General features: G+C 39.2%; 1 protein-coding gene across 4 annotated transcripts in view; it reads right to left on the bottom strand.

The window, feature by feature from the left end:
* The window catches only part of PTPRM (protein tyrosine phosphatase receptor type M), a 748,757-nt gene that overhangs the window by 31,711 nt on the left and 691,561 nt on the right, over nt 1-25,485 (bottom strand). For all 4 annotated transcript variants that reach the window (XM_075826409.1, XM_075826410.1, XM_075826411.1 and 1 more), the window contains 3 exons: nt 18,975-19,072; nt 7,888-8,004; nt 320-474 (listed from right to left, as the gene is read on the bottom strand). In XM_075826409.1, coding sequence (XP_075682524.1) covers nt 320-474; nt 7,888-8,004; nt 18,975-19,072 — 370 coding nt within the window. The remainder of the gene's footprint in view (nt 1-319; nt 475-7,887; nt 8,005-18,974; nt 19,073-25,485) is intronic.

The following is a 25,485-nucleotide window of genomic DNA, read 5'->3' as shown; positions in this document are numbered from 1 at the left end:
GTCATCAGGACAGATGTTCTTCCTCTGATGAAGGTTTCTGCTCAACGACCACAAACAGAGATCTTAAAAACGGTGAAGTTGTATTATAAAATTAATAAGCTTTAATTACTGAACATGTTAGATATGTTTATTTTTTCATTTAATGTTCCCAGTACTAGTATGTTCTTCACTGTCTGCCCACAGCCCCCATATAATAGCATAGGATCTAAGGAAGAAAGATTGAACATTATTTGTTTATTCAATTTGACACAGGAAAATCTGCATGTAAAACTGTGTTAATACATATATATTTCTAAACATAGCAATATTGTCAGTTTACCTGCAATGCACAACCGGTGGGCCTGCATTGGCTGGGCTCTTTGATTTGACTTGCCGTACAAACCCTAGAAGTCCTGTTGCATGGTATGGCACACCATGATCAGGCCAGCCTGTAAAGTGGAACTGGCGGATTTCCCGTATTTCATGTATACCCCTCTGTCCATAACAAAGGGGGGGAAAAAATAAAATTTAGATTTATACAGATTAATCATTGTTTAAAAAAATAAATATTATTAATTTAATTTATCATAGATCAGTGAGTAAACTGAACAAATATGCAGGTTAGATAATTAAAAGGAACAGAATTGCTAAACAAAAACATAAAATGTGCAAAGTAACCCCTTAATGACCAGGCCTGAAAAGGCCTGAAATGGGCACTGTCATTTTAACAAACTTTGCATAAATTAAAAATAGTACAGGCGATTAGAAGAAACTTATCTGAGTAACAAGCCTCTTTCTGCTCTTATCTGGCTATTTTCCTGCTCCCCCTCCATCTCTTATAATTAATTTCACTCTGAAATATCAGCTATATCCGTCTTGAGTCTGACTGCAGCTCACATGTATTAGATTGCACATGTCTATGGAAGTTTATGGAGAGGGGAGGGGGATGAGTAAGCAGGAAGTGCAAGAGATAAGAGAGGAAACAACAGCCATGGAAACTTTGTATGACAACCAAAGCACATCATTCACATCAGTACAGGTCAGTACTTCTCTATATATGTCCTGCATGATCCTGGGGCTGTTTCTAAATAAGAGAGAGACAGTTACAGAGTAGATTCTCCCCATACTGTGTGCCGTGTATGGCAGCTAGTCTCCAACCCCAGTTTAGAGCCAACTGCAAACTACAGATATGGCCTGCAGAGGTGAAATGTGCTAAATAATACAAAATATTAGTCACAAAATGGGCAGTAATAGTGGTACTCCTCATGTACACAGACTATCCTGAAAAGTCAAATGAAACGACAGGTACACTTTAATTAACAGCTACATTTTTCCATTCTTTCCTCTCTGCATTTCAGCAGCCATAATTTTTATTTATTTTTTCATTGATGTGGCTGTATGAGGCCTTGTTTTATGCTGGAAATGTATTTATTTTTCTGCGTGGTTTGGGGGTAGAGAAAATTTACTGTATAAGTTATATAATTTATTTTTACTGCTTGAATATAGGAAAAAGCAATTATCAACATTGTATTTTTTTGTTTATTTTTTATCCCGTTCACGTTTCACGCTAAAGAACCTGTTAAATTAATTGTTCAGGTTATTATAGTTGCGTAGATACTTAATATGTGTAGGTTTTTTGTTTTTATGTAATGTATGGGCAATAAAATATATTTTATGCAAAATAATGACTTTTTTTGGGACTTTTTTTTATTTGCTACCTTTTTTTTAAAAATCCCATGAAGGGATAACTTTATTTACAACTTTATTTTTTACTTATAATGAGTAGCATACTTCTGTATGAAAGTACATTACACTGTGTTATAACGCAGGCTTCTATTAGGGCAGCACATAGTGTGCCCTAATGGCAGGCATACTGAACAGATAGCTCTGGGATCCTTTTTAAGTCCCCAGGGCTAAATGTAGAGAGATTCCCCAGCCATAGATCGCGTCACCTCGTTTCTGGTAATGCGATCGAGGAGGGGAGTCCCCTTTGATCATGTGGCGGCGATCAAAGGGTTAAATAGCTGGGGTCTGAATTTTTTACAATCCCAGCTGTGTTCAGGAGGCTTTTCTAAGTTCAGGAGATGTTGGTTACAGCTCCTGCTTAGAGGATGAGCCCCCACAGGAGCATTCATCAGCCTCTTCTACAGCGACGCCAAAGGGCGAAGAACCTACACCGCATGCCATCAAAAGATGGTGGGCGGTCGTTAAGGAGGTAAAATAAAATACCTTCACAAGAAAAGCTAAATAAGAACACTATGAATATATTGTAAATAATCTATTGTAATAACAAAAAATAGTAATGGTTCTATCCAAATGGCAATCATAATACAATCCAAGCATAATAATGGAAATGTTAGATGAAACTTCACGTGTGGTCTATATTGTTGCTTTAAAGTATGTGCTTCAACATAATAATAAGCACGTATTCTCTGTAGGCTGAATTCCATTTAATATTTGAAAAATAAAAAAAAGATACAATACAAACCACAAAGACGGTACATTTTTTTAATATGAACTGAATTCACCCAACTTCTTGTAATTTCTTATACTCTGCCAAAGAGATAATATTCTAGAAAGTCTTCATAAATCTCAATAAATATAACATTTTAATGCAGTGCTACCATTTATAATGGGATTGAATGGGACTCCATCTGTTCAGCAGATGAATCGAGTCTATACAAGATTTAATAAGAAACATCTCCAACTGGAGGTCTTCACACTTCCCTCATCAATGCAGACATATGCTATTCAGTGCAATTTGCAAAATTCACAGGGCTGGAATAGAACTTGGAGTTTTAGTTCACAAAAAAGTTAACTAAGAATACGTGGGAAGGAGGGTGGTCAGGAAAATGCAACGTACCAACGCTCCTTTAATTATATAAAGTACAAAAATGTACTGGCGATGAGAAATGCACAACTGAATAGTATGTGTCATTTGAAAAAAAATAAAATAGTAGGTTGAAAAGTGATAAAAGAAGATAGTGTTGAATAAAATGTTGGGACCGACACAGAAATGAATTTCTGAACTAGTCATAGTGACAATATTAAAATATGCAAATACTTAATAAATGTCCCTCTTATGCATATGTCCTATACAGCGGCGTTTTAGAAATACTCCGCAAAAAGAATTTATCTTTTTTTTTTTGTGTGAATTTGAGGCTGCTGATGGGTTTAAAAATCACGGCATGCCTTAAAAACGATGCCGTTATTTATGGCATAAAGCCAATAGAAGATATAAAAATGCAGTTCACTATAGAGGGAAAAGTCTATGAATATGACCGTACAACATTAAAAATTTCACTAATATGAACCTAAAAACGGTTGTTGGACTTGGAAAATCTCTATTTTTTAGAAGAGAACCTCAGTGCTCAGCTGTAATCTATGAGGGAACCCGGTAGCAAATGTTCAGTTCCCCTGTAATGCCACAGCAGGGAAATGAAGCATTAAACATTTTCCAATAAAGTCAAAGGGATGGTCATGTAATACACGGATGTAATAAGTGCTCCAGAGCGGGAAACGTTCTTCTTAACTACACAGCACTCTGATTAACCTTTTTGACAGTCAGATTAAAATTGGAAAAACCCTTCCGAAAATGTAACTTTTTTTATTGTAGATTTTGAATTTTTGTCTAGTAGGCACATAACTAAGATTCCTTAAGTGCATTTTAACCACTTAGTGACATTACTGTTTTTTGTTTTTTTTAAATAAAAAAATGGGGGGGATGGAATGAAAACAGCATTTTCGAGTATTTTTTTTAAATTCATTTTTACGGCGTTCACCGTGTTGTCCTGTATAAATAATGTGTTAACTTTGTTCTATGGGTTGTTAAACATATTAATTTTATAGTACAGGTAGTTACGGCTGTTGCGACATGTAATTTTTTTTATTATTTTTATTTTTTTCAAACATTGTGTATGGAAAAAAAAGGTATTTTTTTTCTGGAAAACAATTTAGATGATATAATAGACAGCTAGGTCATGGAGTACAAAAAGAAAAATACCCCCATATGTGACAATCAGGGAGCAAGTATGCTCTTAGATTGATGATATGAACAAAAGTCAATGTTATCCCTCTATCCCTCGGGTCATCAGAAGCCATACAGGGACAGGAGAAGGATCATAGATAGATCCCCTTCCTCTCCATGCACACTGCAAGCGTGTCCTCCACTGCGTCCCCTCTGCTATGCAGCTCCAACTTCAACCTGCTCAAGATTATTGGCTTCAAAACAAGACCAAAATGACAGCTCTATCTATCTTCTAGTCGGAGCTAGAGCCTTTAGAGTTGCATCTCCCTCTCCAGGTACAAATGCGCAAGCTGTGTTCTGGATAAATTGTAATGCCCTTTACCTGCAGAACGAGCACAGGTCGGGATAAACTGTTAGGTGGTTAAATGATGAGAGCCTTCAATGGGAGATCCCCTTCTATTAACTCTGTTTTGGCCTTGCTAAATTAAGTGGCTTGTGGATCAAGTGGAGTTACTAAACCGGAGTTAAATAGAGGAGTTAAAGTCCCTGCAAGTACTCTTCTTTTCCTTTACTTTAACAATTGTTCACTGTTTTTTTGTAACTGGGATAATGAACAGCAAGATTGGAGGTTTTCTTCAGTGCACAATTTTCCATATGTATGCACGACTGGAGCCGGAGTTCCAGGGTGAATACTTCTGTGGCAGATGTGAGCATATTGTTCACCTGGAAGCTCACATTAGAGATCTGGAGGAGAAAATGCAACACTGAGGGTGATAGACAATCTTGAGCGGAGCATGCTGCTTACTGAGCAAGCAGTTAGTGGGTAGATCTGGAGGGTGAAGACATGGGTCAGCAGGATCACGCAAGTAGCTGGGTTTATGTAGTTATGGGCAGTAGAAAGGGATCCAAGAAAAGGAAGGCCAATTCTGTTTCTTATATTTCAAACAAAATTGCCAAGTTGGGGGATGATGTGAGAGTGTCGGTCTCAGAAATGGCAGCCCTAGTGGATACTGATTTCCCTAACAGCCGGTAGAACAGCCCAGCTAGTAGTCGGCGGGATGGTAATGCAGGTAAGGCAAGACAATTAGTAGTTGTAGGGGATTCTATAATCAGGAAGACGGATAGAATAATTTGTCGCCCAGACTGCCTCAACCGAATGGTTTGCTGTCTCCGTGGTGCCAGGTTTCGGCATGTGGTGGAACGGGTGGATAAATTACTGGGAGGGGCTGGTGATGATCCAGCTGTCGTGGTCCATGTGGGAACCAACGACAGAATAAATAGTAGGTGGAGGAGCCTTAAGAATAATTTGAAAGAACTAGGCTACAAGCTGAAGGGATGGACCTCCAAAGTAGTATTCTCAAGAGTACTGCCTGTGCCATGCGCATCACAGGAAAGACAGCGGGAGCTCAGGATGTTAAATGCATATCTTAAGTCTTGGTGTAGAGGAGAAGGCTTTGGGTTCCTAGAGCACTGGGATGACTTTTCATTGGGGTACAAACTGTATTCTGCAGATGATTTGCACCTAAATGGAAAGGGGTCCGCTGTGCTGGGGGAGAATTCTAGCTGGGGTGGCGGAGTATTTAAACTGGGGCTGAGGAGGGAGGTCAATGTAGAAAATAAAGGGGTAGTTAGGTTAGAGGGGTCAGACTAAATTGGTGGGGGGAGAAATAGACTGTGGGGAGAGGACTAGACAACAGATCCTGTTACAAAACAGCAATGAAAATGCCCAAATAATGTCAAATAATTAAATTTCTGATACTGAAAGTGAAAACCTGAAAGCCAAGTTAAAGTGTACGTTGACAAATGCCAGAAGTCTAGCAAGAAAAATGGGGGAGCTAGAGGCCTTGGTATACTAAGTATACCAAAGTATTATAGCAGCGATCTGAAGATCGCATAGTAAAGTCCCCTAGTGGGACTAAAAAAATAAGCAAGTAATGTGAAATAAAAATGATTAACAAGTACACATATATAGTATCGCCGCGACTGTAATCACTCAAACAATAAAGTTAATATGTAATTTAAACCACAAGGTGAACACCGTAAAAAAACCGCAAAAAAACAATGGCGAATTTGATATTTTTTTCCATTTCTCCCCAAAAAAGTCATAAAAGTTAATCAATAAGTCCCATATACCCCAAAACAGTACTAATAAAAACTACGTCTCGTGCCGCAAAAAAAAAAAGCCCAGAAATCACTACATTGATGGAAAAATAAAAAAATGACGGCTCTTGGAAAGCGACGAAGCACAAACAAATAATTTTAGTTCAAAAGTGTTTTTTGTGTGCAAAAGTCGTAAAACATAAAAACCTATACATATGTTGTATCGTCGTAATCGTACCGACCCATAGAATAAAGGTAATGTGCTATTGATGCCACACAGTGAACGGCGTCAATTTAAAACGCATAGAACAATGGTGGAATTTCAGGGTTTTTTTCTATTCCCCCCAAAAAAAGTTAATAAAAAAATTATATGTATCCCAAAATGGTGCCATTAACCGCTTCCCTCCGCAGCAATTTTTGGGATTTTCACTTTTGTTTTTTTCCTCCCCACTTTCCAAAAGCCATAACTTTTTTATTTTTCCATCAATATTTCCGTATGAGGGCTTGCTTTTTGCGGTACGAGTTGTAGATTTCCACAGCTCCATTTTGTACCATATAATGTAGTAGGAAACTGGAAAAAAAATATATGTGGGGTGGGATAGGAAAAAAACTGTGATTCCTCAACATTTTGGGTGGTTTTGTTTTTACAGCGTTCATCGTACAGTAAAAACAGCATGTTAACTTTATTCTGCGGGTCAATACGATTACAGCGATATCAAATTTATATCGTTTTCTTTAAGTTTTACTACTTTTACAAGGAAAAAACTGATTTGAGTTTTGTTGCCATATTCTGAGAGCCATAACTTTTTTATTTTTCCGTCAATTTAGCAGTGTGAGTACTAACATTTTGCGGGGCAAGCTGTAGTTTATACTGGTACAGTTTTGGGGTACGTGAGACTTTTTGATCACTTTTTATATCATTTTTTGTGGGAGATGAAGGGATCAAAAAACAGCAATTCTGATGTTTTTAATTTAATAGTTCAGACTTTTACGGATGCGTCGTTACCAGTTGTGTTAGCTTTTTCTTTTTTTTACATTGTGCTTGAGGGAAAATGGGAAATGGGGGCTTTTAATTTTTTTATTTTTAAAATTTGTTAAAAAAAACATTATTTTACAGTTTTTTAAATTTTTTACTTATCCCCTAGGGGGCTTCAACCAGCGATCGTTAGATCGCTTACATGATATACTGCAATACTAATGCAGTATTTTGTGATTCTGACAGTCTCCTATGAAGCCCTGCTGGAGCAGGGCTTCATAGGAGTACAAAGATGGCGGACCTGGGGGACTTCATCAGGCCCCCAGGCTGTCATGCCAACCAACGGCGCACCCCGATCTCGCCACCGGGGGGGGGGGGCGGTTGGGACGTTACAGGGGGTCGCCCCCCTGATTTTAGTCATTTAAATACCGCGATCGCTATTGACAACGGCATTTAACGGGTTAAACAAGCGGAATCACGCTCGAATGGGATCCCGCTCGTTACCCGGAAGTGTCGGCTGTAACACACAGCCGACACACTCGCTCTATGGAGCCCGCTCCATATTCCCCCACCCGGCGTGCACCGTACATATACGGCGGATGTCGGGAAGGGGTTAAAAAGTGCAACTAATCCAAATAACAAGTCCTCAGCTATGTTGACGGAAAATAAAAAAGTTATAGCTCTTTGAATGCGACTATAGAAAAACAGAAAAAAAATAGCTTGGTCATTAGCGCCTAAAATAGGCTGGTCACTAAGGGGTTAATGCTGCCTACTGCCATTTTGCTAATCCAGAAAGCTTGAAAAGCATATTTAGTAAAACAAATATTATTTTTTAATATGCAATGCAAGATTCTTGTGGACTTACCTTTTCTACTGCAAAAGTTCTTATTACATATTCAGCAAGTAACTCTGTTTCAATAAGCGTCACTTTAATATCTTTATATATCTCTGTATCATCGGGCCAGTATTTACAACATTTCACCTGAGTAAGAAAATATAAAAGACTTGATGAGTTTCATAACACTACCTTTAGGGGCCCTAGAAGCCGCCTATGTAAAAATAGAAAATGTACTGATTATAAAAGAGAGAGAAAACAACAATTAAAATATCTCCTCATTGACTGGAAATAACTATTTCTTAATATAGGCCACAAAAAAGCCTAGAATAATGCTGATTTTCTGATTTATAGACTCTCATGCTGTGAAGAAAAGGTGCGGGCAGAACCATAGAGAACTGCCAGACATATATGACGTAATAATATTAATTAAAAAAAACAAAGAAAACAATACAACGAAATGACAACATTGTCCTTTTAAATTGTTTAGAGATCTGAATAAATTTGTAAATATCTTTGAAATAATAATATATCCCTCTTACACCTCCCGATAATCCTCCATAATGTGGCATGACTGAGTGTTAAATGTAAATATCACATCATGTATTCTTGCATATACTGGATGGTATTGAATACATCTAGACAGTTAGATGTATAATTTTGTTCAGTACGAAACAGCAGTTATGCGGGAAGGCAGGGACTCCCAGCATCATAAAATGTCCATGATGCCAGAAGTCCCGTTCACCTGTACCGTGGTCGGGCCGGGAAATCCAGCCGTCACTCGGACCGTTTTTCACGGCCCGATCTTGGTCGTGTGCAAGAGCACTCATCACATACTAGAAAGCGAGGCAATGTTGTTCTAAAAGCCTGGCCAATATGAATGCAGGCACTGTCTGAATGAGGGAAACACTACAAAATGATTTGGGATGAATGTTCAAACTGTTACTTTATATACAGATTCATCGCACCTGAAAACAAATACTACTGATTAAAAAACAAAAAAAAAACATTTATCGATGATAAATATAACGCTGCACTGTTTATTACTATCTGCCTAATATATAATGAAATGGATTTTGCAGATATTGTCCCAGTATCTTGTATGTCTGTGTTTGTATGCCTCAGATAGGGAAATTAGACTGTGATCCATTAGGGGAAAGGAGCTGAATTGAATGGATACAATATGTGTACATCTCTATGGAAATAAATACGGGGAAATAGATATTCTTGCACTATGAGTGGGTCGTCTCAAATGCCTTATAACAGTATCCAAACGCATTACAACATAATATTAAAGGTCACTGCCATTACCATCAATGTGACTGTGCACGTATACTGTATACCCACGTATGTCCTAGTGTCTGTGTATTTGTTGTAGTGAAAGAGTAGATACAATAACTTGAAAGAACATAACAGGAAGCAGCTGCAGAGGGATCGGGAAGACAGTCAAGGCAAAACAAAGATGTCTGGCGAGAACTGCTGCCAACTGTTGACTCTCAGGTTTTGGCAGAAATAAATTGCAGTTTAACAGGCTGAAGATCTTTTACTGAACGTCTACACTGGAATTATTCACAGCACTCTTTACCCATATGGAAGCCAAGCAAAGTGTTTACACGTTCAATGCTTGCAGCAGATGCAGAATAAAACAAAGATTAAAAAAAGTGAGTGAGTGAGTATGTTGACAGCCTACATATGTTGCCTGCTACACAGACTAAGTGGGACCGCTGGTTCAGAGGTAGCAGTCCTACTATGATGGGTGAGGGGGCCTGGTACACCACTGGTTTGTTAAAGTCTAATATTGTGGTCCCCAAATAGTGTCCCTGTAGAAGTGATCTTCTGCAGCTGCTGGCTCTTATGTGGAGAAATGCTGCTTTGTATGGCGACAGTGAGGCGGTGTTTGTTGGAGGGGCTCTGTTGCCTCCGCTGTTGGGGAGCATTGTTATAGTGGCACTGTGACTAGTAAACTTAGAACACTGTGGCCACCACTATTAGATACTCTTTTATAGGGATGTTTATGGTCAGCCAGGGCTAGGAGAAGTGGCAAGCATGTACACAAATACATGGTGCTCGCGTACACTGGATTTGTTGTCCGTATTCCTTTGTACTTGTTCTGCCAAAAACCCAAAAAGATTTTTGCCACAGTGAGTAAAAAAAAAAATATCTGCTAGAAGCAAATAACATTTTTGGGGAAAATAAACAAAGACAAAAACCAAAAATACTTATTAGATCTTCTAGAAGGGTGGTCCTCTCAAAGAAGATGGCTAGTATGCATAGTATATATGCATAGAATGATTTATATATGAACTTAACTTATGGCCCTATGATCCAGTCAAGGGCAGTACCCATAAGGTAGCAAGCTGACCACCACTGAAAGAGTTAAAGAGTACATATATATATATATATATATATATATATATATATATATATATATATATATAAAGACTCCTCCACAAACAGCTATTGTACATATATGCTCCTGCATGGTTTTGTTTTCTAGCAAATTAGATTTTTAACACTATAATTACCAGAATGTTTAGCTAAGAGGAAATAGAGGCAACCAAATACAGTAGCGGCTGTGGAGACAAGCAATTGTAAAAAGCTCCGTGTGCTCCAGTAAAATACAAACCAATTATACTGCACTGAGTCTGTGTTTTTCTGATATAATTTTTCAAGCCAAAAGAACAATCTTAAAATAGCTGCTCTTTAGGTGCTCAAGCCTAGCAATATTTCATACATAGAATAAAGTAGGTTATGGATGAAAGTTTCCTGTCAACAAATCTAGGGTAAAGCTTCAACAACAAGAGGCCCACTTCATCAAAGCAAAATAAAATGCCTTCGATGTCCATCCTGATGCTGAGAAAGATAGCTCCGTAACAAGCTATTTCACTTCTTCAACGCTCTTGAAAAAAAACAAAACTACAGTATATTACCAGTCGTCTTCTCCGTGTACAAAACTCCCAGTATTACACAGAAACATATTTGGTTTTTCCAATGTTTTTGCTCAAGTGACCACATCACATCGGCTTGCTTGCTGCTCAGATATTACATGGGGTGATATGAAAACCCTGGATCTTAAAATGATCTACTTCACTTATTATGACAGATTTGTTGAAAGAATATAAAACGTTGTGATTCTAGTTTTCTGCTCTGGCACTTGTCATCAAGTTCGTCGCAACTTTCAACACAATGGCAAAATGCTAATGTTTGTACAGTAGACATGAAGATGTGTTTTCCGTGTTTACTCGGTTCTGCCCAGACTGAATGTGATAAACAGTTTATACACTTTGTGCATATGTTGTTATTGGCCTAAATTCTGTTATGATAATATAGAACATGGTGGATTCCTAATTACGTTGTGTAATGACTTAATAAACTTAATGAGAAAAATATCACAGCACCTAAGATAATTTATAATATGATCAAGCTGAAAATAATAGATGTAATGGGGAACTGAAAAACGCCAGCGATTACATGGACACTCGTGTATAACTTTTATTTCCGTTCTATACTCCCCGAATCACTACCAAAGAAACACTATTCATACTGATCCAATATTCTACCACCATGTTCCTCCTTTCGATCTAAATAAAAAACAAAAAACATCAAAATTGTCTCCTGTTTTGGTCTATATATGATAGGATCACAGAGTGGGAACTCTAAACATAACCTTTATTCATTATTTAGGTTAAAATACACTACGTAATTATTTTAAATACAAATACCCCTGACACAACCAGGGTTTTATCAAATAAGCAATCCACAATAATTACCTGGAGTATCCATAAAATGATATCTAGATGGCGTGGTACCATACGGCACCTATGGATAAACTCCAGGGATACAAAAAATTCTCACACACAGAATTTGTGTAATTTCTAAGCACCAAATATTACATCTCACCAGAACACTGTCACTTCATAACTGTCATAATGCATTTCCCCAACCTAGTTGGTTCATCAGGGGGCAATATTGGACAATTTGTGTGTAATTGGAGACCTATCAAGGTATATATATACATATATAATAAATATTTGCTTATATAGGCGCATTTGTGCCAGATTAGAACTCACGACTCCTAGGAGTAAAGATGTCAATTGGTTGAGGAAGGAACAGGTGGCTGAAGATAATACATTTTACAAGGCATGCAGGTTTGTAGAAGCTGTAGATGGAGGCTTGGCATTCCACATGGTCTATGATGACTTCCTGGGGAGACGTGGTGCCTGATGACCAAGTAGGTTCGGTAAATGCGTTGGGACAGCTATGAAGTGACAGTGTTGTGGTCATTTTATGCAATATTTGGCGTTTAGAAATTACACTAATTGAATGTGTTAAATTTTTTTGTATTCCTGGAGTTTGTCCATAGGTGGCGTATGGTACCACGCCATCTAGATATAATTTTCTGGATACTCCAGGTGATTATTGTGGATTGCTTATTTGATTCAACCTTGGTTGTGTCAGGGGAATTTGTATTCAAAAGAGTTACATAGAGTATTTTAATCTGAATAATGAATAAAGGTTATGTTTTATGAAGAGTTCCCAATTTGTGTTACTACTTGTTCCTTTGAGGAACCCACATATTGATTTCAGTGATAATGCTATCTACCGTAGGGCCTAGTGCTCCCTTCCAAAAACCCTCGTTGCCATGCAGCTTTCTGGCTAGGAATACTCTCTGGTTCACGACTGTAAACCTATAAACACAACACATTGCAAGGTAGCAAGGCAAGAGAGGTCAATGGGGAAATATAAAACACCCTACAAACATCGTTTTTTTAGGTAGCATTTTTTTTTATTCCAACTTGCATTTTTTCTGTCATTTTTGCATGATTTAGTGGTATTTTTATCCCATAAACCTCCATAGCTTTATTTTTTATCTATAACAAAAACTCAAGTGTCAATGTGCGTTGAATTTTTAATGGCTTTTTTGGTAGCGTTTTATTTCAAGAAAAAAGCATGTGCTGCAAAGAGGAACCTTTGCATCACATGGTTTTTGTGATTTTTGTGTGGCCAAAAAAAGGCCACACATATTTTTACGAGGCTTTTTATTAATTCACAAGCGTAAAAATACACCCTATATGAACCACACAGTGTATTTCCCTTTTAAATCAATGGGAAACTATTTGCAGGTGTATTTCAAGTGTGTTTTGGAATTTTTCTCTCTGAAATACGTGTGAAAATAAGCCGTGTGGACATGCCCTTCGTAACATGATCTAGGGCAACATCATGTTTTTCCTTTTAACCTCTTCCGGTCAGGAGTCCTCTTAAGTTTCTTAATATATGACATAAAATCATAACCCTGCACTTTTTTCATTCAGTCAGGAAGATACAGCAGGACATTGCACAAAAGAGAAATAGAATAATATGTATCAGCAGAGAAAAAAAATACACTGCATAAATGACAAGGCAAACATCAATACTGCGTTAGGCATTTCATTCATAAGCTTAAACTAATGTGTTTACATCTTGGAGTATAATCCCCTAGAATGAAATCATTTTATCACCCGTTATCAGCACTGTGCAGGACAAACTAATAATATCTCTAAATGCCTGAAAGGCCCCATTTAAGTTTTTAATAAACAGTCACAGTTTAATGAGGTCTCTTCAAAACTGACTTAACATGTTTAGAAATCATTAGCTGAAATTACCAGTGCAAAAGTCTCCTGTGGGAGATCGCACTGCATGCTGCCTGGCGGGCGAATCAGCGGAAAAGTACAAGAGACATTTATGTCTCCACATACAAACAAAAAGAAACACTAATAAAACAAAGCTTACAAGATATAAGTACACTACAAGTCACACATGGGTGTCCGGGAAGAGACAGGAACACTGTTTGGGATTAAATATCAAGAGCAGGGTTGTGCATGGTGGCAAGCAGAATGCCATAGGTCCATTATTGGCTAAGGCTTCGTTCACCTCTGCGTCAGGGCTCCGTTCCGATGTTCCGTCTGAGCTTTCCGTTGGAACGGAGCCCTGACTTTCACAAATGGAAACAAGAGGTTTCCGTTTCCATCACCATTGATTTCAATGGTGACGGATCCGGTGCCAATGATTTCCGTTTTGTCTCAGTTGTGCAAGGATTCCATAGTTTTGACGGAATCAATAGCGTAGTTGACGGAACCCTTGCACAACTGAGACAAACGGAAACCACTGGCACCGGATCCGTCACCATTGAAATCAATGGTGATGGAAACGGAAACCTTTGGTTTCCGTTTGTGTCAGTCAGAGCTCCGTTCCGATGGAAAGCTCCGAAGCAACGTCGGAACGGAGCCCTGACGCAGATGTGAACAAAGCCTTACACGTGAAAAGTAAAAGGTGCATGGCTTGTTTAGATAACAGTTAGGTCTTTTTCACACACATATTTTTTTCTGGCAATTCAAACTGCATCAAAAAGCTTCTAAAAACGCTAGCGTTATTAACATGTAATGTGTTTCTAAGGCATTTTTAGTGGCGTTTTTAATTTAGTGCCATTTTGCAAAAAAAATAAAAATCTGGAGTTTTTGTAGTCCTACAGAGAAAGCTATGGGAAAAATGCCTGAAAAATCGCCATGACTTGGCATTTGGAAAAAAAAATGCCACTGACCACATAGTAGCCTCAAAAATGGCAGAAGCCAAAATGCAGTTGTGTGTAGTGCATTTTATATTTTACTATAGACTTTAATGTAACATCTGGCTGCACTTAGAGCATTAAATAAGACTGCAAAATAAACCTTAAAAAATGCCTCGAAAACACACAAAAATACGGCAAAACGCTGTGTGTGAGTCAAGCCTTGACCTGTTCTGCAAAGATAATATGGGTAAATCCTATCCTTCTAGATTACCCCTGCCAAGTTGTGAAACAATAAATGCTTGCGGACATGAACGTTTAGGGCATGACCACACATGGCGGAATTCCTCCGCAACTGTCCGCATCAATGCCGCACAGAATCTGCGTTGCAGATTCTGCAGCGGATCTGCACAAAATGTGCAGAAAATTGATGCGGACTGGCCGCTGCGGACTGCAGGAAAAGTGCTTCTCTTCTCCCTATTCAGTGCAGGATAGAGAGAAGGGACAGCACTTTCCCTAGTGAAAGTCAAAGAAATTCATACTTACCGCCCGTTGTCTTGGTGACGCGTCCCTCTTTCGGCATCCGGCCCGACCTCCCTGGATGACGCTCCAGTCCATGTGACCGCTGCAGCCTGTGCTTGGCCTGTGATTGGCTGCAGCCGTCACTGAAACGTCATCCTGGGAGGCCGGACTGGAGACAGACGCAGGGAGTTCTCGGTAAGTATGAACTTATATTTTTTTTTACAGATACATGTATATTGAGATCGGTAGTCACTGTCCCGGGTGCAGAAACAGTTACTGCCGATCGCGTAACTCTTTCAGCACCCTGGACAGTGACTATTTACAGACGTCTCCTAGCAACGCTCCCGTCATTACGGGAGCCCCATTGACTTCCTCAGTCTGGCTGTAGACCTAGAAATACATAGGTCCAGCCAGAATGAAGAAATGTCATGGTAGTAAAAACAATACGCTCCGCAGCACACATAAGATCTGCGGACTTCATTGCGGAATTTTGACTCTCCATTGAAGTCAATGGAGAAATTCCGCCATGAGTCCGCAACCAGTCCGCCACTGCTCCGCAACAGACAGAGCATGCTGCGGACACCAAATTCCGCTCCGCAGCCTATGCTCCGCAGCGGAATTGTACGCATCGTGTAAACGAACACTGCTAAATTAAAGTGAAAGTCAATGGAGAAACGGCTCCGCTGCGGATTAACGCTGCGGAGTGTCCGCAGCGGAATTTAAGTGAAATTCCGCCATGTGTGAACCCGCCCTTACTTTTCCAGGGTACGTATTGCTTTCTAAGTGTGCTGCCACAAAGATGATGTGTAAACAGGATTTCACACACTGCAGACAGGAGGCAAAAGAAAATGATGCTCAGAAATCAATTTGAATCTTTATGCAGATTTCCAGACTGATAGCTCGAGTACGAGATAGGAAGCATCTTCCAGCACAATTATCAGGAGACATATCTGTTTTCATTACAATGTTATTACATCGTGCTGGAGCAAAATACTATAACTTCTCCAATAGCCTGAGGACACAAAGGTGTAATCAGAAAATTAAAGTGTTTTTCTTTGTGTACAGAAAACAGTTCCTGAGCGGAACTTACCGGAAAAGAAACAGACTCGGGACTGAACTAGTTTAACTGCAGCCTAAAAACTAAGTTTTACATCTTTCCAATGTTTAATATATAGTGTAGGAAGACACAAACAGAATGATAGGCGAATAATCATACTACTTGAAATATCCGAAATATAGGCTTATACCATACACTGAACTTTTTCTCTGAATCATCTCCATCATGTCACCAGGGCAGGCTTTCCTCAGATTAGGACTTCTACACTACAATACCATACCTTATTGAAGTTAAACAATATACCCACTAAACAGTGATCCCTTCTAAGCTGTGCTCTCTGGAAAATTTAAAGAAAAAAAAGGGGAGTCTGGCGGCATCTGGCACATGTGAATTGCACACATAAAGCCGAAAACAGTGAAAGTGAACTCATTGTACAGCTCTCTTGTATCCTATCCCAGACATCTGTGTGAGCGCCACTTAGTTCACTATGGCGGAGCAGAAAGCCATTGGCTCCCTGCCCCACCACTAACTCTAGTAAGTCATAGGCTGTTTTAGACCTGTGGCCTACTGGAGGTTGCTGAGGATGTCAGCCTGATGTCCCAGCACAGGCGGATTGATGACATGACTGCATTGCGCTGCTTAGGCTGGGAAACAGATCGAAGACGCAGCAACTCATTGAGGAAACAGGATTAGGTGAATTGACATTATTTTCATTTTTATTGTTGCAAGAGGGGAACTATTAATGGAAGAGGGGAACCTAACTACCATATGGGGGTCACTTACCTACTATATGGGGGCACCTATCTTTTATAAGGGGTCTAACTACTATATAGGTGTCACCTATCTACAATTTGGGGGCCTAACTACTATATGGGGACACCTATTTACTATATGGGAGCACCTAACTACTATATGATGGTCATCTATCTACTATATGGGGGGCCTAACTACTATATGGGGGCACATAATCATTATATAGGGGTACCAAACTACTATATGGGGCACAAACGTGGACTACTAATTTAGGGGAGGACAAAGGGGTACATTACTATTGTGCGGTGGCACTATTACGGTTTGGGGGCAATCACTATTACAGTGCGGGCCTAAAGGAGGCACTATTACTATTTGTGGTCATGGTGTGGCTGTATCACTCAGTAACATAATGTGGGGTTATTCAGTCACTATGTGGTGGTAATATGTGGTCATGGAGCGGAGGTACTATTTGGTAACAGTATGGCGGTATTATTCAGTCACTATGTGGTGGTAAAATGTGGTCAGAGGGGAGGTATTATTTGTTAACAGTATGGGAGTATTATTCAGGCATTATGTAGTAGTAATATGTGGTCATGGGGGTATTATTCAGATACTATGTAGAAGGAATATGGGGTCATGGTGTGGCGGTATTGTTTGTCCCTTGCATAGTGGTATCATAAATAGAAAATGTTCTTATAACTATGTAGTCTTTGAGACTCGCATCGCCACTGGAGCCCACGCATAAGAGCAACAAGTGGGGGGGGGGGGTCAGATGTAAAATGTGCCCTGGGGCCCATAGAAATCTAGTTACACCCCTCCTATCTGAGTAATTCGATTTCATGGGTTCTTTAACACTGTCTGGTGGTGGTGCAGATACAGTACGTTTAGTGGGTTTTCCTGCTTTGCAGATGCATTATTCACTTCATTTGCATGAACTGCACATTTTTTTCTGTTGTCTGAGATATTTAATTGTGCAAAAAGTGTGTCAAAGTATAGCCTTTTATACTTATAGGTATAGAAAAAGGCATGCAGTTTCAATCATATGGAACAATTGGAGGACTTGGGAGATTAGGAGCTGGTATAGCAGATCTTCAAAAGCTACTATATTCGTTTTGCCCTAGTGTGGTGAACAGAAAAATACTGGACTAGCTTAACGCATTACAAAATAAGACATTCCTGTGTACAGTATTGAGGAATAATTAAGTACTATATAAATAATGAGAAATAAAATTAATTCATTCAGTATAGCACGTTAAGTACTTAGTCAGAAACGTAGTCAGGTCTAGTATGCTTAAAGGATATTTCCAATATAACATTGACGGCATATTCCTAGCATATGCGATCCTTATTAGTGTTATCAGAGTGGGTCTAACTGATGGGACCCCACTGGTCACAGACTGATGGCATATCCTAGGGATATTATTGGGGCAGTTGTTAGAGGGACATACAAAAAAATTTATCTGCAATGTTTAGGATGATTCCCCCTGCCCAAAAAAAAATGTTGGTAGTTATAAATATTATACGTGTGCATTGCTGGATATGGATTTTCATATATGATAATTAATTTAATGCTAGGATCATAGGAGCAGATTTACTAAAACTTGTTTCATATGCCAGTCTTAGTATGAAGCCCGCAGGAGTAAGATGCGACTAATTTATTAAGAGCTTCTGGTGTAAATTATAGTGAATTTGTCGTACCATAAGTGATCCCCTCCTGCTAAGCTTCACCCACTTTTTAACGTACGTAAAATATCTCGCAAATATGGCATGCGCCATGATTTACGACTTTTTAACGCTGCTAAAGTGAAGTAAACCTTTAAATACAATCTGCTACTACTGATGTAACAAATTTCTATCAAGCTAAAACGATAGTTTTACTTACATATTCTAAAGTTCACCCACATCCCTTTCCTTTCTCTCATCCCTTGGTTGAACTTAATAGACATATTTTTTCAACCTTACGAACTATGTAACTATATACAGAATTTTAACCATTAATGATCATTTTCTCTGGTCATTATCATTAACAATGTTATGGTTATTTGTATAAGCAACTTAACACATTTATCACTGTGTCACATGTGTGGAGGGTTTAATGACATGTAACAACTACATAATAATTCAAATGAGTCCTGTCTGAGACCTATGTTATAAAAAGTTTGTGATTCTAGATCACATCATTGAAATATGACATCCTTTGAGAAAGAAAACAAAATAAACATTACACTAAAAATCATAGCTTACCCTGCCAACTTCTACTAGATTGGTCACCATAACTATGCTGGCAGTGTTTTCATGCCACACCATCCTCCAGAAATCGTATACTGTTTCTTGCATTGGACCTGTGCAGGTACAGAAAATGGAGCAAAAGATTAGAATGATAACAATATAAAAGAAGTTTCTTAATATATGAAAACATAATTTATAAGGTCGAGAAATACTAAAAACGTACAGCTTGAAAGAGAATATATTCATGAATAGCATCCGCAGTGTTACCATTCCTACCTATCATACTGGTTTGAAGATTTCTCTTTGTATTCCTACTAGATGTGCCTTAAGACAAGATAAAGGATACAACAATGAAGATTGTACTAATGCTTAATTCGCCCATTTGGAAGATCTTATCTACAATGTCGCTCATGTTGTTGTAAATAAGTAATTTTACTCCATAATTTTGTAGCTAAAGTCATTAACCAGGAGATCTACATAGATTATAATCGGCAGGAAAATTCTGAGTTGCGCTCCTGCTTAGTAGAGATCAACTCCAAATATCCATCCACATACAGATAGGTGTAACCTCAAGTAAAACTGTAAAAGAAGGTGCACATCTTAAAATACCCTAGACGTTAGCACAATATACTGGTAAAAATATAGTATATTCTAATGGTAAAAATATAGAATTTCCTTTTTCTTGGGCGCTATGTTAACTTCTCTTATTATCCACTATATCACGAATGAATGAATATCATGGTTCACATACCAAGGCATTGTGAGGAGCATTCTGTAATATATACACTTATTGGAAACTCCTAAGAAAAGTTATAAAATTCATGGATTTCTACTCACTACTTACCGTAAAAATAGGTTGGGACTCGAACACTTGCCATCTAAGGCTGTGTATATGCTGGACATATAGCCTGAACAGATCAAATTGTATGCCATACAATTGCATATTCCCACCATTCTTAAGATAAAAAAGGGGGATAAAAAAGAGAGAAAACGGCGCTCCTCTAAGGTGATATCGTTTCTGGTATTTGTAGGATAGAAAGTAACTTTATGAATGGAGCTCACCTTGGTGAGTTGTGCAATGTCGCCAGCACAACTTAACTTTGTAGCTTGTACACGCTCGGTCACACTGTGCTTGCCTCTGGAGCCATAACCGCATAGGGTGAATTCGTATCAGGAACTCCTCTCCTTGCGGTTTTGAAGTAATACAAATTGGGAAGAAAAAGCTGCTCCTCTAAACGGGCACTCAGGTGTGGATTGTACTAGTATCTTCACAAGTGTGTGGTGGTAGCAGTGAAGTATATCGAATAAAATCGTTGAAAACAAACCCTGACGATTTTGAGAAGATACTAGTACAATCCACACCTGAGCGCCCGTTTAGAGGAGCAGCTTTTTCTTCCCAATTTATATTCCCACCATTTTAACCCATTGTAAAAAAAAAAATGCTTACCACATGGTATACTTGTAGTGTGGGATGCTCTAGCATAGCTTAGTCGACTACGCCTTCAAATACAGTTGTAAAAAGGTATGCTGAAGAAAAACAAACTAGAGGTGTTTCCTGCACTCTATTGATTTACAGTGGTATCGTTGTTAGTGTGGCTATAATAAATGTTGTGGCTCAAAATTCTGCTTCCCATTTATTTTTTAACTGCCATATTAGCAGGAATTCAGTTCAATGAGGCCTAAAAATGTTTTATTCTGCCTTGCTTCTGTTTGGAACACTTTTGCTTGCACCATGAGCATAACTTAATTATCTAATCTTTTGACGAAGTGCCTCTAAATATATATATATCGTACTGTATTTACACACAAACACTGTATATATATATATATATATATATATATATATATATACCGTTCAAAAGTTTGGGGTCACTTAGAAATTTCCTTATTTTTGAAAGAAAAGCACAGTTTTTTTCAATGGAGATAACATTAAATTAATCAGAAATACACTCTATACAGTGCTAATGTGGTAAATGACTATTCTAGCTGCAAACGTCTGGTTTTTAATGCAATATCTACATAGGTGTATAGAGGCCCATTTCCAGCAACCATCACTCCAGTGTTCTAATGGTACATTGTGTTTGCGAACTGTGTTAGAAGGCTAATGGATGATTAGAAAACACTTGAAACCCCTTGTGCAATTATGTTAGCACCGCTGTAAACAGTTTTTCTGTTTAGAGGAGCTATAAAACTGACCTTCCTTTGAGCTAGTTGAGAATCTGGAGCATTACATTTGTGGGTTCGATTAAACTCTCAAAATGGCTAGAAAAAGAGAGCTTTCATGTGAAACTCGACAGTCTATTCTTGTTCTTAGAAATGAAGGCTATTCCATGCGAGAAATTGCCAAGAAACTGAAGATTTCCTACAACAGTGTGTACTACTCCCTTCAGAGGACAGCACAAACAGGCTCTAACCAGAGTAGAAAGAGGAGTGGGAGGCCCCGCTGCACAACTGAGCAACAAGACAAGTACATTAGAGTCTCTAGTTTGAGAAATAGACACCTCACAGGTCCTCAACTGGCAGCTTCATTAAATTGTACCCGCAAAACGCCAGTGTCAACGTCTACAGTGAAGAGGCAACTCCGGGATGCTGGCCTTCAGGTCAGAGTGGCAAAGAAAAAGCCATATCTGAGACTAGCTAATAAAAGGAAAAGATTAATATGGGCAAAAGCACACAGACATTGGACAGAGGAAGATTGGAAAAAAGTGTTGTTGTTAACTGAGAATTAAAAAATATAGTGAACCGTGAAATACTTGGATGTCATGTGTATATAGTACACACTTCTAGGATATGAACGGTCTACTGCATAGACCCCCTTGAAAAAGCTGACGGCGAAACGTATGTCGGGGTGTCTTGGTGTGGTCTGTGGTTGACTCATTTAGGGGCAGACATGCAGAATATGGGTTGGTATTGGATATGGATCCGATCCTGATTTTATATATTTTTTATATCTTGGATCAGTCTCTCTGACACTGTCATTTGTAATTTTTGTCCAGTGTGTACATATTTAGTATACCGTTAACTGTTGAGGTATTCTTGTACAGTATTGTCAATACCTTGACAATACACTGTTTGATTCCATGGATGTATAATATGATACATTTGTTGCTCCTAGATACCACTACCACATTTTTATTATGTGTTATTTTATATTGTATGTGATGGTCTATGTATCTTTTAAAATATTTTCCAAATAAAGATTTTTTTTTATATTGGTTAGTGCTTTACTTGTACTATGGTTATTTACACTTCTAGTATTGTTGTCTATATATGTCTTCATAGGTATTCTATATGATGGTAGAAAAGCATGAGACACAGGCGTCAGAAAAATCAATGACATCAGAAAATCAGCAGGAAGCATCTCTATATCATCTGTCTATGTAAAGAATAGCATACTAACCTAGACTGCTCAAGAACTGCATAAGACACAGTGATTACAATCAAGATTGATAGAAATTCACAAAACATACGTTGGAATATTTGGGTGAAATTACTAGCCTGCTCAGTATAATAGATGTTCAGTCTAAACCTAAAACAAGATGCTTCATCCCAGCAAATTGCTTGCTTCAAACATAATTCTATTCAAAAGCTTTATCTTCTTTCACATTGATGAATTTCAAATTGTAGCCTGGCATTTTAATAAATAATTATAGTACCACTTGTCTTGGGCATAAATTAAAATGCAATGAAGCCTAGAGGGCTGAGTGGGATTTACAGCTAGTTGTGAGCCCAAGCATAAATACTGTGCCACTTTGTGGATTATGGAGAGCTGCAAGTATAAGCTATATTTCCATTGTATGTCCTCAAATCACAATGCAGTAAATAAATTGGAGCTTATTCATAGGATGTGCTTTAGTTTGAAAATTCAATTTACCTTCTTATCACCGTTCCCTCTAAGCTGTGCGCTCTGGAAATGATTAGAATTAAAAATTTGAAACTCTGCAGACAGGTTGAGCAGCTATTGGGCTCATTTACCCTTATTAGCGTGTTGTTTTAACTCTTTCCTTTCCAGAACACGCAGCTTAGAGGAATCACTGCTTAACTCCTTAACAACATCCAACATGCAGTTACGCCGCATGTGCACTACTGAAATATGGCACGGGCTCAGGAGCTGATCCCACTCTGTACACTGTGGGTCCCGGCTGGTGGGTGCCGGAGATATCGACCGTGGCATCTCAGCGGTTAAACAGAGGAAAATTTCAGGGTTCCAAATGGTATCCATGGCAGCCAGAGGCCAATTGAAGGCCTCCAGGCCTGTTAGCCGTGCCCTACTATTAAGCCGTGCCAGAGGCAAGGCTTTAAGGCTATGTACACCTTTGAAAGGCATTTTTTTAAAATAAAAAGGTCAATCAGTATGATTGGTACAACTTTGTATTTAGTTTTTATTAAAAATTATTTTTACTTTTTGTGATAAAGCTGCTCTGTATTCTCTATACAGAGCAGCTGTATCGTTCGCTAAAACCAGGGCTGTCGTTAGGGGGGGCAAACAGGGCAATTGCCCAGGGCTCCCTGCCCACTATAGCAGCCATAGTGGTTGCTATGGGACCTGTAACGACCCAGCCCACATCCTCATGAGCACCTGAGAGGGCTCCGTTGCTAGTGACAGCCACATTCAATTGTATCTGCGACCTCAGGCTATAGGCTGTAGACCACGTTAGGCCTGCAGCCTATAAGGTGCTGGTAAGAATCCCTGCGCAGGCCAGTGTGTTGACGTCACTGGATCACGCTGGCCTGCTCAGGGGTCCCGCCCGGAGGGTGTGAAGCGCTCCGTCCGTCGCTGGAACGGGGCTACATACTAGGTAAGTATAATTTTTTTGGGGGGCTGTGTGGCACTATATATACAAGGGGGAGGGCTGTGTGGTACTATATAGAAGGGGGAGCTGTGTGGTACTATATACAAGGGGGAGTGCTGTCTGGCACTATATACAAGGGGGAAGCTGTGTGGCACTATATATATATATATATATATATATACAGGGCTGTATGGTACTACATACCAGGGTGGTACTATATACAAGGGGGGCTGTGTGGCACTATATACAAGGGAGGGGGCTATGTTGCACAATATACAAGAAAAGGGGTCTGTGTGGCACTATAGACAAGGAGAGGAAGAAGCTGTGTGGCACTGTATACAAGGGGAGGGGAGCTTTGTGGCACTATATACAATGGAGGGGGGCTGTGTGGCACTATATACAACGGGAGGGGGAGCTGTGTGGCACTATATACAACTAGAGGGGGAGCTGTGTGGCACTAAATACAAGGGAGTAGGGAGCTCTGTGGAGCTATACACAAGGAAAGGGGACTGTGTGCCACTATAGGCAAAGGAGGGGGGCTGTGTGGCACTATATACAAGGGAGGGGGTCTGTGTGGCACTATATACAAGGCGAGGGGGGCTGTGTCGCACTTTAGACAAGGGAGTGGGGCTGTGTGACACTATATGCAATGGGGGGGGGCTGTGTGACACTATATGCAATGGGGGGGGGGGGGCTGTGTGGCACTACATACAATGGGGGCTGTGTGGCACCATACACAATGGGGGTCTCTATGGCACTGTATACAAGGGGGGCTGAGTGGTGCTATCTACAGGGGGCTGTGTGTGGTGCTATCTACAGGGGGCTGTGAGTGGCGCTATCTACAGGGGGCTGTGTGTGGTGCTATCTGCAGGAGGAACAAAGGGGGAATTAATACTGTGGGGCACGGTTACCGACGGGATACTTTTATTGTGTCGAGCACTGTAGATCATTATTACCATCTGGGGGAATATGGATTACGAGTTTGTTTAGAGGATCGGGTATAGGTGGAGAGGATGCTGGAAAAGCGAGAGACCAACATGTCTGTGTGTCAAATTCTGCACAGACGAGTCGTGGCTGGAATAAGTCGGATGGAGAAAAAGAGGAAAAGTGAACGACTAATCAAAGAAAACATCTCCTGTGAGTCACTGGATATAAATGTGCTATAATCACTTACATGGTCTGCAGAGCTCGTGTGTATAACTGACATTTACCACTAGATGGTCACTATATGGTGGTGATATTGGTCTTTGTATGGAGGTATTATTCAGTCACTATGTGGTGGTAATATGTGGCCATGGTGTGGCGGTATTATTCAGTAACAGTATGGGGGTATTAGTCAGTCACTATGTGGTTATGGTATGGCGGTATTATTCAGTAACAGTATGGGGGTATTATTCAGTCACTATGTGGTCATGGTGTGACGGTATTATTTAGTAACGGTATGGGCGTATTATTCAGTAACAGTATAGAGGTACTATTCAGTCACTATGTGGTTATGGTATGGCGGTATTAATCAGTAACACTATGGGGTATAATTCAGTCACTATGTTGTTATGGTGTAGCGGTATTATTTGGACCATATATTGTGTTATTATTGGTAATATTGGTCATATAATAGTGAGTTGTGTTCACTAACAGTACATAGGTAATATTTAATCTCGTATAATGGTATGATTTAATAACTGTATGTGTATATAGATATTTTTTTGTGTGAGAGGGGGGGACATATGCTT

This window comes from Rhinoderma darwinii, chromosome 5, assembly GCF_050947455.1.
Source record: "Rhinoderma darwinii isolate aRhiDar2 chromosome 5, aRhiDar2.hap1, whole genome shotgun sequence".
NCBI classification, from domain to species: Eukaryota; Metazoa; Chordata; class Amphibia; order Anura; family Rhinodermatidae; genus Rhinoderma; species Rhinoderma darwinii.
The sequence above is the reverse complement of the archived record's forward strand: the minus strand, read 5'-3'. Positions and strand labels throughout refer to the sequence as shown.